The 15,818-nt window shown below is 41.6% G+C and overlaps 2 protein-coding genes across 2 annotated transcripts; one reads left to right on the top strand and one right to left on the bottom strand.

Annotated features, from left to right (window-relative positions):
* Nucleotides 1-3,879: 3,879 nt before the first annotated feature.
* Nucleotides 3,880-4,464, bottom strand: ARL14 (ARF like GTPase 14). The gene has a single exon (XM_072868507.1). The coding sequence runs from the start codon at nt 4,462-4,464 to the stop codon at nt 3,880-3,882; it is 585 nt and encodes a 194-aa protein (XP_072724608.1).
* A 1,704-nt stretch (nt 4,465-6,168) lies between these two features.
* B3GALNT1 (beta-1,3-N-acetylgalactosaminyltransferase 1 (Globoside blood group)) lies at nt 6,169-12,308 on the top strand. The gene is given in 4 exon segments (XM_072868504.1): nt 6,169-6,317; nt 6,874-7,164; nt 11,344-12,064; nt 12,066-12,308. Coding segments are annotated over 4 exon segments (1,404 nt in total).
* The last annotated feature ends 3,510 nt before the right edge of the window (nt 12,309-15,818 follow it).

The raw sequence follows: 15,818 nt of genomic DNA, 5'->3' as shown, positions 1-15,818 counted from the left end.
CGTGATTTTATACCACAGTAATCTTATCAATGAATGGTCAGAAGAACAGTTCCCCATACTCCGGATTTGTCAGCTTTTAAATCGTCACACCCAAACACGTCCCAGTGGATAATCTCCTTCAGAGGCACAGGACACAGCATGTTTCAGGTTTCCCAGATCCTACCCTTTGTGTTTCACAATCTCAGATACGTACCATTTATTTCTTTACGGATGACTGTTCTGTCAGCAGAAATGAACAGGTACAGCAAACTCCGTGTAAGAAATATTAGCGGACACTGGAGGAATTGTACACTTCAGCCACAATATAGTTGTACTGCTTCTACCACTTCATTGCAGTTGCACAAGACTGCCAGTATGCATCAATCAAAACTGCAGGAAACACCAGGGCAATCAGGGTGTGATTTATTAGGAAAGCTAATGAAAAAAGTTCCAAAACCTGAAGCAATATAAACAGCTGAGGGGGGGGCCCAAACTCTTTAAGGCCTTTCATTCCAGGCAAACTTTTCAACTCACAGACTTTGGTGCCACTGCCAAGGGGGGGAGCGCTCTTCATATTCTGATTTTTTACCTTCTCAAAGCACTCTGAACCCTTCAAAAATCCTACAATTGTTTTTAGTGAGTAACCTATATAAATTCTAAATAATAAAAGAAAACAAAACTTGTCCAGGAATAAATTATGCTTACGATACTACGGATTGTGTTTTTAGCACAAGTAGAATTCCACTTCGTTGTGCTCTGAAACATAAAGACAATTCTGCTCATTATATTGTTCAGCCAAGCAGTCAGAAGATCTAAAACTCCCCAGAGCAGGATGAAGCTGTAAAATGCCTTTGTAACTTCCTTGCTATTGATTTCACCATGTACACATGATGGGACTGGATATCAAACAACTTCCAGGCTCCCAACAGGGACCAGACAGCACCCCGGGGGGAGTACGTGCGCAAGGGCAGAAGGCACAGACGCTGCGGTGAGTGGCGCAGGGGGCCCTGCTCCCTCTGGCCTCTGACGACTGACCTCCCTTCAGAATGAACCCCGGTCCGCTGGTGGGCTGGGAAAACCGGCCGCATCGGCCGCAAAGCGGGCAGCCACGCTGCTCTGCTCTGCGTTCTTGCAGAACGGAGCCAGAAGCTCCGCTTCCTCCGCACCTTCCCACCCATGTAATACGCCTTGTCAGGGATCCCTCCCAAAACATGCCAAGTAGTTGGGGAGATTCTTTACTCTAGGTATAGAAAGGAAATTTGAAGCGGTGCATTCTATATCCTCTATCTCCTCATTCTGAAGCAGCCCCCAAGTACGCTATTTACTCATGCAGTATAGAAAAAGACCAACTAGCTCCAGGAGCAGAAGAACTAATTAAGCCTGGGCTCGGGATTTATGTCCTCTTGTACGCTCAATTGTGGCTAAAATGGAACATTTCTCTCCTCGGGGATTAGGCTTTTGTACCTTATCAGCCTTGCCTTGACCTGGTATGGTCACTTTTCTCTATCTCACTGATTTTTTTAATTAAACTTTCAGGGATATAATTCCTTTGAGAACCTGCGCATCTATCCAACTTGATTGATATTTGTTTTAAAGCTTAAAAATTATTCAAAAAGATAGGGGTCTCCATGGGCAGATAAGGTGGGCACGGCTTCACTTCTTTAGGAAACCAAGCTCTTAGAAAAATCAATTTTTAAATACTTGATATCCTGTAAAGTGAATGGAATAGAGTTTATTTATTTCCTTTGAAGCATAATGTAAAAGATTTTCTTCACGTCAATGCGAGTATCATTTAATCTGATAACCTGGAGAAGGGACTTTGTGCCTGAAAGCTTATTCTCTTTTTTAGCTATATGAGCTGGTCTATGATACTACTTTATTTCTCCGATCAGAACTTGCTGCTTCTCTAATTAGAGACCCTGGTGCACTCTCATTAAATCTCTCAAGGAGTATTATTCCCTGAGGAAGTCCTGAGGTTGGTGAACTAGATTCAGATTTATAATAGGCACATGATTAGATTAAACTAGTGGGAGAATTCAATATGTAACATACGCCTGCAAATGTTTATAAATGTCTTGATCTGAAATATTATGTTTTTCAACATTGAATTGTTGAGTTTAGAAAAATAATGTTCCCATTGTTGTATACTTTTAAAAATCTTTTTTGGGACAGAAGATGGTATGTTATATTGAGCCGAAATCATGAGACCAGGCAATGACAAGTCCAAATACTTGCTCTCCTTTTAGAAATGTAGTCTCAACATGACTCAGGACTTAGCCCATGGTAATTACTGTCAGTATGAACAACAGCTTCTGTTGGGAAACCTTCCTTTGTTTACTATTTCAGCAAATTCACCTGACGATTTTTTGTCTTTGAATAATATATGCATGAGACAACAGGATATGTCTGGGTGCTTTTCTTGCTGCTTCACCCTTCTATAACTTGAAATTCCTGCCTGTTTATTAATAAGAACTAAATGTAAATTTTTTACGTGAATTACTTGGCATAATCATTTTGTCGCAGGAGAAAGGCTCACAAGCTGACCCTTGCTGTAACTTTTTCAGAGCGCATAACTGGGAAGTTCATTTTGCCAAGGGACTGTTGAGGCACAGAGTGATGAAATGACTTGCCTGTGGTCAAAGACTGTGGTAGATGTAGGGAAAAAAAATCCAGCTATCTAAGCAAGCATCCTAACCACTGGAGCATCCTACCTCTGCAGACATTGCTCAAAAAGGCAGCAATAATTGGGCTGGATTTTCTGCGACTGTATAACCAATAATTAGATGGTCTCTTTTTCTCTTGCTTTTACAAGAGCAGGCCCTATTAACTTTCCAGCCTTAGTGTTTAAACTGTTTTCATGGTTGACACAGTTAAATTAGTCCTCTAGTTATCAATCCTTCGTTGCTTGAATGGCATTCAGAATACTAATTCACTCCTTCATCAATCAGGAAATCTGACCGGAAATTTCATTTGGAATTCTTTTCTACAAACTGTAGTAACAGGACTAGCAATTTTGTGCCACTTATGTCAAATTTAATCAAACCTGAATTTATCAGTAACAACATTTCAGGTGGCTTCAGTACAGGCAGGACAGGATCCATCAAGATCTATAAAAAAACAACCAAGGAGCCAATCCCTCCATTCCTCCCCCCGTTTATCCACCTCCCAAAAAACCACCGGGGATCAGTGCTTCGCTGGACCGATCCCATGCTGGCTTCCATCGCTCCGCTCTTGGCTAAGGGTAGCAACCCAACAGTGCAGAAACAAAGAAATCGGTACGTGGAAGTCTGTAACAAAGGGACATCACCTTACACACAGCGCTGGATCTTGGCTTTGTCCATGGCTTGGTGAGGAGCAGATCCTGTTAAAAATCTGTTTGGAGTAATTGGTTCTAGAATGCAATAATATCCAACAAGTATTTCAGATTCATAGGTTCTCTTGTACATAACTGAGAGTTTAAGCTCTAAACCAACTATATTTTTACATGAGAAATACATCCATGGAGCATTTATTATGAAACATCATTTTATCTCTTGCCTTTCTTGCTCAACAAACAACTCTGCTGTTTTACGTCTTGACAAAATAACTTGATTTAAGCATTTTAAGCACTGCTCACCTATTTTGGTTCCACTTGCTAAAATTCAGAAGCTCAACTCCACCTTTTTCATCATTCAACAGCCACACTTCTGAGCTGAATAACCCCGAGTATATGCTCACTAATAAAATGCTGCAGAGTAGTATCTCAGAAGCATCTGCAGGTGTAACAGTATAATTTAATATTCTCCAAGTTCTTTATAAATATTTACTTATAAGAGTTCTCCAGAACCCAGTATTTTCAGGTTTAGTCTGTCCAACAAAATATGTTGATTGAAGTTCACCAGAGTCTGATGAGAGAAATTCTTAAAGTGTTTCGATTTCCTTAAAGATTGTCAAAGTCTCCTTTGATCTGCTGTAGTGTTTCACAAATGCGGTTAGTCTTTGGAGAGCTTCTGACAAACCTTCTCCTGTGAGAGCACAACAGGGTTGTACACACCAATTTCTGTCACTGCAGCACTTCTTCATGTTGAATCTCCTGGTTATTTCCTCAGCGTTCAAAGCTCCAGGCAAATCCTGCTTGTTCGCTAGCACGACGACTGGTACGCTTTTTATAAATTCATTCTTTAAAATGAGTTCAAATTCTTTCTTTGATTCTTCCAGACGTCGCTTATCAGAGCTGTCCACAACATACAGCAGGCCGTCTGTGTTCTCCAGGAAATTGCACCAAACCTGTCTCATTTTCTGTTGTCCTCCAACATCCCAAAAGGTCAATGTAAAATCTTTCTCGGTTTCAATCATATCAACATTAAAGCCAATTGTTGGAATTGTTAGAAAAACATCGTCATACTTGAACTTGTACAACAGTGCAGATTTTCCCGCAGAATCAAGTCCTAACATCAGTATATTAGCTTGCTTGACTTTGGAGTGTTTGGTGTTCTGGAGGCCCATTTGTGCCGTGGCGTTCTCTAGTAAGCCTTTCAAGCTGGAATTCACCGTCTTCTGTGACGCCAGTTTTTGTCAGCAAGATGTCTTTCTTCCTCCACGAGATGAAGCACAAAGAGTAAGGAAGAGGAAGAAGCAGCTGTGCGCTATGAAAAGTAAGTAAAAGCTCTGTGCAAATACGTGCTGCCTTTTATCAACTTGACAACACGCAAACAGTTTTTATGAAGGTGTGCTGTTCCGTGCCAACCTGTGGGTGGAACAACTATGAGTAACGTACCCATTGGTCACAAGCGCAAAGGTTGCAGTCTTCAAACGTGTTCGAACAGTGAACCACACTTACACGACCATTTAAAAACTCTTTACGTTTTAAAATTGTGTGTACTGAACCGGCAGCAGCCTGCTTATACTCCCTAATCCCATCGTCCCGGGAACCGCTAGGTGTCTGCTCTCGTTCAGTGTGTGCCCAGAGATAAATCCCTTTATTACTGCATCCGCATCTGTTTCAGAAAAGAAACAAAATATAAACACAGCCAGCGAGGAGGGGAAATCTTCAGATTTGTCCACACTTATCTGTCCACAAAATTACAAGGTACCCGGTTTGTCGGTGCATCTCATCTCCCAGCAACAAATTAAGTGCAAGGTTAACTGCACTCTGCATGGCGGAGACTAAACATAGATCTTATAATCTGGTCACTACTGAGATTCAGCTACCAGAAATTAAACATTTTAATTACCTTCATTATGCTCTATTCTGTTGTGGCCCACTGACCTACGATCGAGATTTCCTTCAGGAAAGGAACAATAAGGGGGGAAGTAACGGAGTCTCGATCAAAAGATCTTTTTTTTTGCCAGCATTCTATATAGTAGAATAAAAAAAGAGGTGATAGAAAATTTACTCTAATATTATCGAATTCATATTGAACCTCCATTCTTTTGACGGTTAGCAGACCTACGCTGGCCTGGTCCAGTGCATACCGAGTACTGCAATACTTATTTGCCCTTATACCCAGATGCACTAGTATTAGTTATTACCATTTGTCTTCGCTTCAGAAAGTACATCATCAGCAAAAAGACGTACAGGCCTTCTGGCCAGATGAGCTGCTGACTGATAGGGGCATCATTTTGATAATTACGACATTGCTTGCTCAGATATTACACACGTTGCGTAAAATAAACCTCAGTCTTGACAGACAAGTTATAATCTGGTTTCTCTTGAAGCTAAAAGGGTTATACCAGAACTAATTGGGGGCAACAAAAGATGACAGTGACATACTCACTGTTGTACATTTTTCATAGTTAATAACATGTATAGATTACGTGTAGAGTTTTTTTCAGGAGCAGGCCGGGATGTATTAAACCAGGGAAGAAAGTGTTTGCATTTCTTTGTAAATATTGTGTATGAATGAATCAAAAGATGGGGAGACAGGAAACTATGCAGAACACATTGTTAACACAGTCAAATGAATCAGAATTCCCTGCAAAATAGCATGCCATTTCCTTGAAATATGGTTATCTTGATCAAGGGCAAAACCTCCCCTTGTGCGAGCGGTGACAGAGTGGATGGATGGTCTGCGTCCCTCGGTAGTGCTCCGATTTTAAGATTACTCACAGTTCTCTGCTCTGCACGTTCGCTCCAACTGTATTCGGTATTTATGGTCTCAACTGTTATTTTATTACATCAGAGTATCACTTTAAAGAAGTGATTAAGCAATGTCGGACTTTTTACAAGCTAGTCAAGTGTATTTCCAGGAGAGAACTGCTAGCTTCCGAAGACTCCGTGGTTTTGCAGTTTGTAACTGCACCCGAGTCAAACGTGAGCTTGGTTCAGAGCAAGATTTTGTGATGCAGAGCCACTTCCAGTAGAGATTTCCTGCCTTACTTTGGAGTTCATAAACCAGCATGAGATCCAAACACAGCCGTGGTCAGCTGCACAGGATAGAGACGATGCAGCCTGCTGCTTGCAGCTTCTAAATCTACATTTGCACCGAAAGGCGAGCATTTGAGAGAATGAGAAACCTACCTTTGATTTGTCCAAAGGTGTATTTGCTTTGCTGGGGTGAGGCTATCTTGCTTCTGGAGGGTTTGCCTATCTGTTCAGTTTAAAAAACCCAGAGTAATAAAACAAAACTGGGGCAGCTGATTTACCATCAATTAATCTGAACTCAAACTTTGCACAATAAACCTTTTGTAAACTACGTAGGTTCCCGAGTTGTCCAAGCAGGATATTCCACAACGGCTGCATGCTTTTGTGACGATACAAAATGTAATTAATGGAATAATCTAGGGAGGTTTGGGGGTGAATCCTCACCACAATCAAGTCTAGTAGCTGAAGCCAGATTTGCAAACGCCCGTCTCTTCTTCCCTGGAATCTGTAAGCTTTAAACTCACACCGAACTATGCCGTGGTTTTTAAAAGAAGGAACCGGCTGGAGCCCTACGAGGACGGCCAGGCACAAACCCGTGCTGCAGGGGAAGGCCGAGGGGCCGGGACCGCCATTTGCCACGCCGCCCTGGCGCTGCGAGGCCCGCGGCGGGCCCTCGGCGGGGGCCCTCCCGCGCCTCGCTCCCCGGCTCTGCCGGCCCTGACGCCCGCTGCGACCCCTGCGAGGAGGCGGAGGCGGGCATTTCCCGGTGCCCGCCGCGGCCAGCCGCCCCCGCTTCCCCAGAGCGCGGCCAGCCCTGCCGAGCGAGACCCGCCGCCGTTGCCGTGAGGAGACGCGGCCGCTACGCGCGGGAGGCGGGAGGCGGGAGGCGCGACGCCCTGCCCTGCCCTGCCCGGCTGGCGGGCGGGAGGCGGCGGCGGCACGGTAACCGCGGGCGGGCGGGCCGAGGGAGGCAGGGAGGGAGGAGGACGGCCAGCGCGGCTCCCCGCGGCAGGGCGCGACGTGCCGAGGGGACGGGCGGGCTCCGCGGCCCGCCATTGAAGGCCGTGAGGGCGGGTCGGGGGGCGAGGGCCGCCCGCGGGCTCCCCCTGGGCGTCGTGAGGCGGCGGTGCCGGGGGCGGCGAGGGAAGGGGTGCGGGGGGAAGAGCGAGCTCTGGGCATGGGCACAGCCTACTCTTCTGTCTCCGTATCTTCCTGCTTTTAATGGAAAACAGTTAAATGGCTTTAAATTTCTCTATGGTTTCATCAGGGGGCAGTAGATTTCCTCTTAACGAATTCTACGTTTTGGGCTCTTCCCTCGTAATTAATCTATGCGTTGTGAACAGTTGCCTAGAGCGGAGAATTAAGATCGCTTGGGCGATTTGAAGCGAGAGCAAGTCATTGTTAAAGGTTATTTAAAATAATTTTTCAAGTATTGTTATATTAGATCATCATAGGCCAGGATCTTGCAAAAATTCCTCTAGTTTCTGTTGGTAGTGAGCCATATGAAGAAAATGAGAAGTCAAGAACTTCACTTCCAAATTATTCCAAATTAATTCCAGTATACTTCCAAATTATTTCTGTTGGTAGCTTTAAAAAAGGATTTATTTTTTTATACATCTAACATTATAAAGATGGTATTTTTTTAATCCTTAAATTGCACTATCCATTGCTTATTGTAATTCTTATACTTCAATGAATATGAGAATTTGCCACCTTTTCCCGTCAGAATGTCTGCGCTCAATAATTACCTCGCTATAGCAGAGTGTGAGAAATGTATCTAAAACTACTGTAGAGCATGCTCAGTACATGTTTTCTTACATTTGTGTTAAAGTTGATCAGTTTTATCTGTCAGCATAACCTCAGACTCGTCTTGTGTGGTGCCAGCAAGCGGTGAGCTTGGAAGCAAATGAAAGTATTTCCCTGGAAGGAGCAGTTCTTGACCTGCTGTTGCTCCTGCTGCGTGTCCCGTGCCGCCGCCGTACAACTGGAGGGCAAAAACTGCCAGCAAATAAAGTCTGGAAATGGTGGAGAACCTGTCCTGGGCGTAGCTGGGAGGTCTGCAACTGCATCGCCTCCCAGCCAAAGTGCCAGCTCAACTTCCAGACCTCGCTTCTTCAACCTCATTACTTCGGTTTAGGCATTTGAAATAGGAGGAGAAGGGGATTTTCCTGTCGAGGGCTGTGGTTAGGGCTTCCCCTTTGATTTGCCCTTTTATTCTTTTCTGCCTGTGTTTGAAGTCAGAGTCCTGTGCTTAATGATGTTGGGGGATGACTGTATTTTGAATTCTCAGCGCTGCAGAATTGGCTGTCTCATGTTTTGGGGAGTGTAGTTTCTACCCCATGACCATTACAAAAGCCGTGTTTTGGTGAACCCGTGCTAGCTTGCAAACAATTTAGCGTATCACTGGAGGAATGTGACCTTAGGGAAGAGGACAGCAGGGTTGGTGGGGACGGGACTTCCTAGCTCCTCAGGAGTCGCGCAGCAAAACAGCATTTCACAGTGCTGGTCCTGGATGCCTTGTGGTGCAGGCTTTGCGTAACGAACCGGTAGCTTTAAGATTGTGTTTTTCACAGTGTGAGCAAAGGACCTGAACTGATGATTTATTTTCCCAGATTTTTCATTACGTAGCAGATCAGGCATCAGTTTCCAATTCTGTTGTTCAAAATGTCATGTAATCAGGCTTTTCTGTCCATAAAGAATCAAAATCCTTATAATCAGATTATTTTTCCATTAGGTAGTCGAGAACTGATCCAACTGTGGTATGCTTTTGTTTTAAATTGATCATCAAACCCTGAAAAATGTTATTTATATAAAATCAAATACATAAGCACTGATATATAACTGAGGTTATTTTCTTCCAGTATGTATTTTTCGTATTGTTCACTGACCGTCAGGTTGGTATATATAAAGAGAGAAGAACTGAGCACTTTTGTTATTTTTTTTTCCTTGCCATAAAGCCAGGAAGTAAATACCAGATTGGCAAATCTGTTTTTTTTGCGATTATAATCAACTTCCCTAAATGCAGTTTGAACAGTCCCGATGATCGTTTCCTCTGCACTTGCCAAACTTCTGTTTTACTTGCATATGTTTAATCCTTGCGGAGAAAAAGAAGTGAATCGACCTAAAACTTCCGAGCTTCCATGTTTTTATAAGCTAGGACATCGGTCATGTTAGGAAGTTCTTAATAAAACTCACTTGTTCCTCTGCAGTTGTGTGAGCTACCTCTAATGAAGGATCGACTCCTGTTAGCCACACGGTATTTTTGGAGTAACGCAGCTTTGAGAGGGATCAGTCTGAAATCCTTCTGTTTAAATAGCTGTTTGTATAAATCTGCTTTAATACGTTTTAAGTGATGTGCTACGCATTGTTGGTGAAATGGGCTCCAAATATTTCCTTTAAAGGATCATTAATTTAAAGTCAAATCATATACAGAAATAGAAGGCGGCTGGGCTCTGGCAAATCAAATTCACCTAAGTTCTAGCACGCTATGTTGGGGTTTGGATTTTTTTTTTTTTTTTCATATAAAACATCTACAAGCCCTGCGGTGATCATTTAGAAGATAAGTGAAATAGTAATTAATTGCACTGTGAAATTGAACCTTCTGTCGTCCTTTCTGTGTCTTTGTGGATACTTTACAGTGCAGGGTAAATATTATTACTGCAAACATTAGAAATCGTTTGGAACTCCCACAGTAAGACACTAATTATTTTGGCTTAAAGGTATCTAATATATGTTCACAGCGTATGTAGTTTTAAAGAAATACAGTAAAGGCAAGCACTGCTAAATGGAGGGTAGAGGACTGAGATTCTACTTTTAAATTCAGTTTTGGAAAGATGTATTGATTTGAATATCTAGTCCTGACACTGTAGTACTGGAGTTCAGCATGGACTCCTCGGGGGTTTGTAAGTAGCTGTCCATGTAGATTGGACTCCAGACCAATTTAGCTGAAAAATGGCTTTGGTTTGTCTTCATCTCGCGCTTATTGCCATTTCCGGTTTGTGTGGCACGGCTGATGGAGCTGAGTGAATCTGTCGCATTTTTGTAGATGTTCCATGAAAATACTACTGATGGGATCCTTTCTTCTTTAAAGCTTAAATAGGTGGAAGTAGCAGGAGGATTTTGTAGTGTCGTGTTTGTTTCAGTGGAAAATATTAGAAGAATTTGCAAAACTTCTTTAAGGTTTGAAGCTCGCCTGCTGCAGTGGATTCTCTGCTGCTCCCATTAGGTCAGCTGTAAAGCTGCTATGACAAAATTGGTTGCAATGCCCCTTTATTAAATCACTTGATTTAATTAGCACATACTAGAAAACAAATGATTGCTGCATAATGTTGTGTGTTGTGGGATAGCCATTTCTCTGGGCAGTGTAAGAGCTCAGTCTGTCTGTCAAAATACGTTTGTGTTTGCATGTCTGCAGCTCATAAGGAAGTTGATTTTCTCCTTCTCCCCCCATCACCTATTCAGTCAATTCAGAACAAGTAGCTGCTCAACCCTTAAATGAGGAATGAAATATTTGCTTGTACTTCTCTTTGTACCTGCTTTCTTGGCTGATTTGCTCCAGCTTATAAAAAACAGCGGGACTTCCGTTCTTTGAAATAAATTACAAATTTTTGAAGCCTTGATTTGCTGAGCACTTTGTAGCCACTATATTTTACGCACGGTATTCCTTCCTCGAGATTTGAGTCGAAGACCTTGTGCTGAGATCTCTGGGATCGCAATGCTTGACCTGTGATCTTTTGCACTGCTCAGGTTTATGCAGGGGAAATTCCCAAGGTGAAAGCTATGAAGTTTCAATCCCTACCACGCTCAGTATCAGCTCAGTGTGCTGCTCGTGCTTGTTTATGGGATGCAGCACTGATGCGTGGTGTAGAGGATGCTGGACCATGGTGTGCAACAGCTGGACCAGTAAGTCTTGGTTTTGTCTTCGTTATATTATAGCACGCTTTCAACTGACACTTCACACAAGAAAAAGATAATATTTGAATAATAGCATTCTAAATACTACTTCTTCATTTCTTTTTCAGCAAGAAACATGCTTCAGAACTTGTGGTACAGATTTTGAAGGTCACTGACACACTTCTGCAAAGTAGTTATTGCCCAGTTCCAGTTAGTGGCATGTATATGAGAACATTAAAATGGGTTTTTTTGTTTCTCCTTGTATTTTCTGGCGTAGCAATGTGGTACGTAACTTTTTCTTCCAACACTGTGATTGACCATACAAACCTCACGTATTTCTATGAATATGAACCCATTTACAGGCAATGCTACCTCTTCACACTGCGGGAGCGCCTGAAATGCAAAGACATAAATCCGTTTCTAGTCATCTTGGTGTCTCCAAGTCCTACGGATGTGCAGTCAAGGCAGGCCATCAGGATAACATGGGGATCTCAAAACTTCTGGTGGGGACATCGAATTCTAACCCTGTTCTAAGTAGGTCAGGACATTCAAAGAGAAGACAATGCTGCAGCACTGTTGGTAGAAGACAAAAGCATCCTCTATGGTGACATAATTCGCCAAGGTTTTATGGACACGTACGACAATCCCATCTTGAAAACAACCATGGCGTTCAGGTGGGTCGCTGAGTTCTGTTCAAATGCTAGATTCCTCACGAAGACCGATACTGATGTCTTCATCAACACCGCTAACTTGGTAAAATTTCTTCTGAAGCTAAATTCCTCAGAAAGTATTTTTACTGGTTATCCTCTTATAGATAACTTTGCCTACAGAGGCTTTTACAAAAAAAACATACATCCCTCGTGGTGAATATCCATTCAAGTTGTATCCTCCGTATTGCAGTGGGATGGGTTATACATTGGATGGAAAACTGGCTCTGAGGATTTATGAACTGATAAGTCATATCAAACCTATTAAATTTGAGGATGTTTATGTTAGAATTTGCTTAAAGATACTTAAAGTGAATATCAGTATTCCAGAAGATAAACAACAATTCTTTCTTTATAAAATTAATTTTGATATCTGTAAGTATTGACATTTGATTGCAGTACGTAGCATTACCTCAAGTGAAATAATCGGGCTCTGGCAGGATTTGTCATCAAACACTTCGGTTACTTGCCTTTGATTCTGTATTAATATGGAAACTTAAACCTATTCGCTGTAAAAATGTTTAAAGTCCAGGGCAACGCAAAACAAAACCACAGCTGTAGAGATGGCTTCGACTGAAGGAGGGCTGGGCTGCCGGGGCAGAACTGCAATGGCAGCATTTCTCTGTGACATTCTAATACCCTTTAATAAAAATATTAGGAATTCACTTTCCCATGTATGTGTCCTACGCATGCAGGACACTTTGGAATATACTGTCCTGCCTTCTTCTGACACTTCTCCACATGGCCTCCTGTAACCATGGGATTTCTACCCGAGTCTTCTGGAATGTATGAAACGTCACCGAGGAATAATGTTTATGCCAAGAAACTAGCTTTGAAGATGCTTCCCAAATTCCTACCTGGATTTTTTAATTGTTTTTGCAACTGCATCATCCTTTGCCACCCTCAAGTATTTGTTCTCTGCGCAGCATGAAACTAATGCTGAGCTCCTTCTTTCAATGTATCACCTCTGTAATCGTTTGGAGAGCATTACACCTTCTTCTGGAGAGCATTACACCTTCTTCTTTCAACACATCGCCTCCGTAATCATTCGGGGAGTGTTATGAGCCTGTGGATCTTGTGGGGTCTGCAGAAGCTGATGGGAAATTCTGAAGACGTGATGTACTTTGTGTGTGTATATCTAGGTATATCCCTATATGTATAAAACAGAATTGCTTTGGTGTCTTTGATGATGTTCACAGACGACTAGAGGGCTAGATGCGGTACAGTTCACGTGCAGCTTAGTTACCAGACGTCTCTAATACATCGGGATAAGGAAAGCCCGCGTATGTGCACACATACATCTGTGTACTGGTGCATCCCGAGAGGTTTGGAACCACGCAGGGAAGATTCAAGCAGATGCGTTTGTATTGTGACTTTATATCTGTTTCTAAAATGTTTTTTTTTCTTCAACTTTTAAAATGAAAAAAAATTCTAAGATTCATATTTCTTAAAAGAAGACAAACTCTGCTATATCTGTAAAGATGGATATTTTAATCACTTTATTCATATCAGCAAGGCCAAGTTTTCAGTAGTTTACACTTCTAATAGACAACAATACAGAATTTGCAATTGCATTAACATAATTATTCTGGACACATCCACTACACAGTGAAGATACTATAGTTACATCCTGTACATCTAGAATGACAGAGCACTGCCACCTTATTTGTACTACAGCTAAGATGTTACGATGTATTTACATTTGGCTGTCTTTCAGATAGTCTCTTAGAGACAAATTAGAAGAGGTGCAGAAACCTCTAGTACCGAGTTTGAGGTTTCACCAGGTTTTTTGTTACATTGTGATTATGGCCGGTATTGAATTTTGCTATCTTTTCAACAACTGCACATGGTTTTTTGATGGAATTATAGGATGTGTTACTTTTTTAGATATAAAAATGAGGTCTTGGGGAGAATACTCTCTAGACAAGTATTTCAGATGTCAGTGTTCTAAGAATGTATGTTAAGAAGGTCAAAGTTTTTCAAAAATAGATTTTTTTTGTTAAACTGAATAGCTAAAGATACAGTATTGCATAACCGAGGGAAGAATGCTGTTGTATTTCTAGAAACAGAGGTAAACCTGCAGCTGTTCCTATGGTTTTAGGATCTGTTATTTGATTGTTGTAGTACTGTGATCAGATCCCGAGAGCTCTGTGAGAAATGTTTAACTTGTTCTTTGATTGTTTATAAATCTTGAAAAAACCTCTCCATTTTTTTTATAAGCCTGCCATGTTCAATGTTGAGAAAGAAATTGTTTGTCACAAGAACACTGGTACTACAGCACAGGTTGTATTGCTTTTTCAAAAAAATGTAATTATGAAAGACGATGCAGTCTTCAGAAACTGGATAGATAAAGCCGACAGTGCTCCTGTTGAGAGCATAAGGAACGAGTATGGCAGAGAAATGGCTGTGCAGGACTGCAATAAAAATGCAACTGTCACCGAGCAAGGTATTTTTTCTATTTGTGCCCCAGAACGATAACACTGATCGTAGATCACAAGGCTTTTGCTTTCACAAATGTAGGTTTATGCACAGTGATCTGTTTATGCCACCTGAAATTGTAATCTAAAGTGACATCAGTTCTGCAAGAAATTTACATTGTAAAATATTCCTGCTCCTGTTTTTTTTTTTAAAAACCCCCTAATTTCCAAATCTGGTTTGTATTTGAGTCTGACCTTATTATTGCTTAAAAGACCATAAAAACTCAGAACTAAGCCAATGTTTCTGCTTAAAGCAAATATCAGGAAAGTTTCTAGTGGGAGCAGCCATGCAAGAGGTAAAAAAAGCTTAAGACTGTGAACTAATGCAAGCATTAAAGTCAGTGGTGGGCCCAAATTTTATTGCATCTGCCTACAACATTGTACTAAAACCGAAGCCGGAACCACAGGCTAAGATCTTCCCAAATCCTAAGATGCTTTTTCTCATGCAGGCAAGTGGTTCATAAAGCCGTATTAAATCAGAATTCCAAGCACTTGTGATTCCTATACAAAAATTGTGGGCCGTTCTGACTTGACAAGCCTCGTAATAATCCATTGGTCAAAGATGTTTGGAAACTGCCGCTGGGTGGAGAGCAAAGGGGGTTTGCAGTGTAAAATTTCAAGCCTGTGTTGCTTGTCTACTGTTTCAGAAGAGTTAAAAAGTCAAAACACTTAAATGTTTTGTGTGCATTCTAGAACAAACAAGTTAAAAATAGACCATGAACTATTATGTGCTGCAAACTTCGGGGCATGATTCTCTATGATCAGTATTAACAGGACACGGACGGTTTGGAATATTTTCCCAAGTTTTGTCTTGCATTTTCTAGTTACTACTAAAGCATTTCAATGCAAGTTCATCATTAGTAACTGACGAGTGCCTGGATGCAGAATAAATAATGTAATTTTATCATATTTCTTTCAGAGTTAAACTAGAAACTGGTTGAAGGTTAACCAGACAACGTGACACTGAGTTCCTGACAGGCGTCTGTCGGTTACGTTAGGTATGTTGAAGGAGGCAGAGCTTTGCTCCCTGTTTTTCAAATTTTCATTCATCTCCATTCTGATGTGACTAGTGTGTACCATTCTGGTCGTTTATTAAGCTCTCTACAGTTTGCTTAAGATCGAGGTGGTAGGGAAAGAGATGTAAAGCTTTCTGCAGTCTCTGTTAAATTAAGCTTGTCAGGTTTTAAGGCAGTTACTATGTATTGCATGGTAAACCATCTCCAGATGGAAGTACTCCACTTAAGAAGGAAAGAAAACAAAGTTAAAATGAAGCTAAGCAGATGGTTGGTTGTTTTTTTTTTCATATGTAGTTGAGTCCACATTTTAAGGAAACCTAAAATTGTAAAACAAAACAAAACCCACCCCTCCCTCTATTTATATATTGGGTTTCTCAAAATCACAGAGCCGCTTTCTTTCACA

The sequence above is a fragment of the Ciconia boyciana genome, chromosome 7, assembly GCF_034638445.1.
Source record: "Ciconia boyciana chromosome 7, ASM3463844v1, whole genome shotgun sequence".
Taxonomy (NCBI): domain Eukaryota; kingdom Metazoa; phylum Chordata; class Aves; order Ciconiiformes; family Ciconiidae; genus Ciconia; species Ciconia boyciana.
Note: the sequence above shows the minus strand (reverse complement) of the source record. Positions and strands in the feature narration are given on the sequence as shown.

Bases quoted from the DNA above. Each gene is read 5' to 3' on its own strand.
- ARL14 (XM_072868507.1), bottom strand. From the start codon at position 4,464: ATGGGCCTCCAGAACACCAAACACTCCAAAGTCAAGCAAGCTAATATA.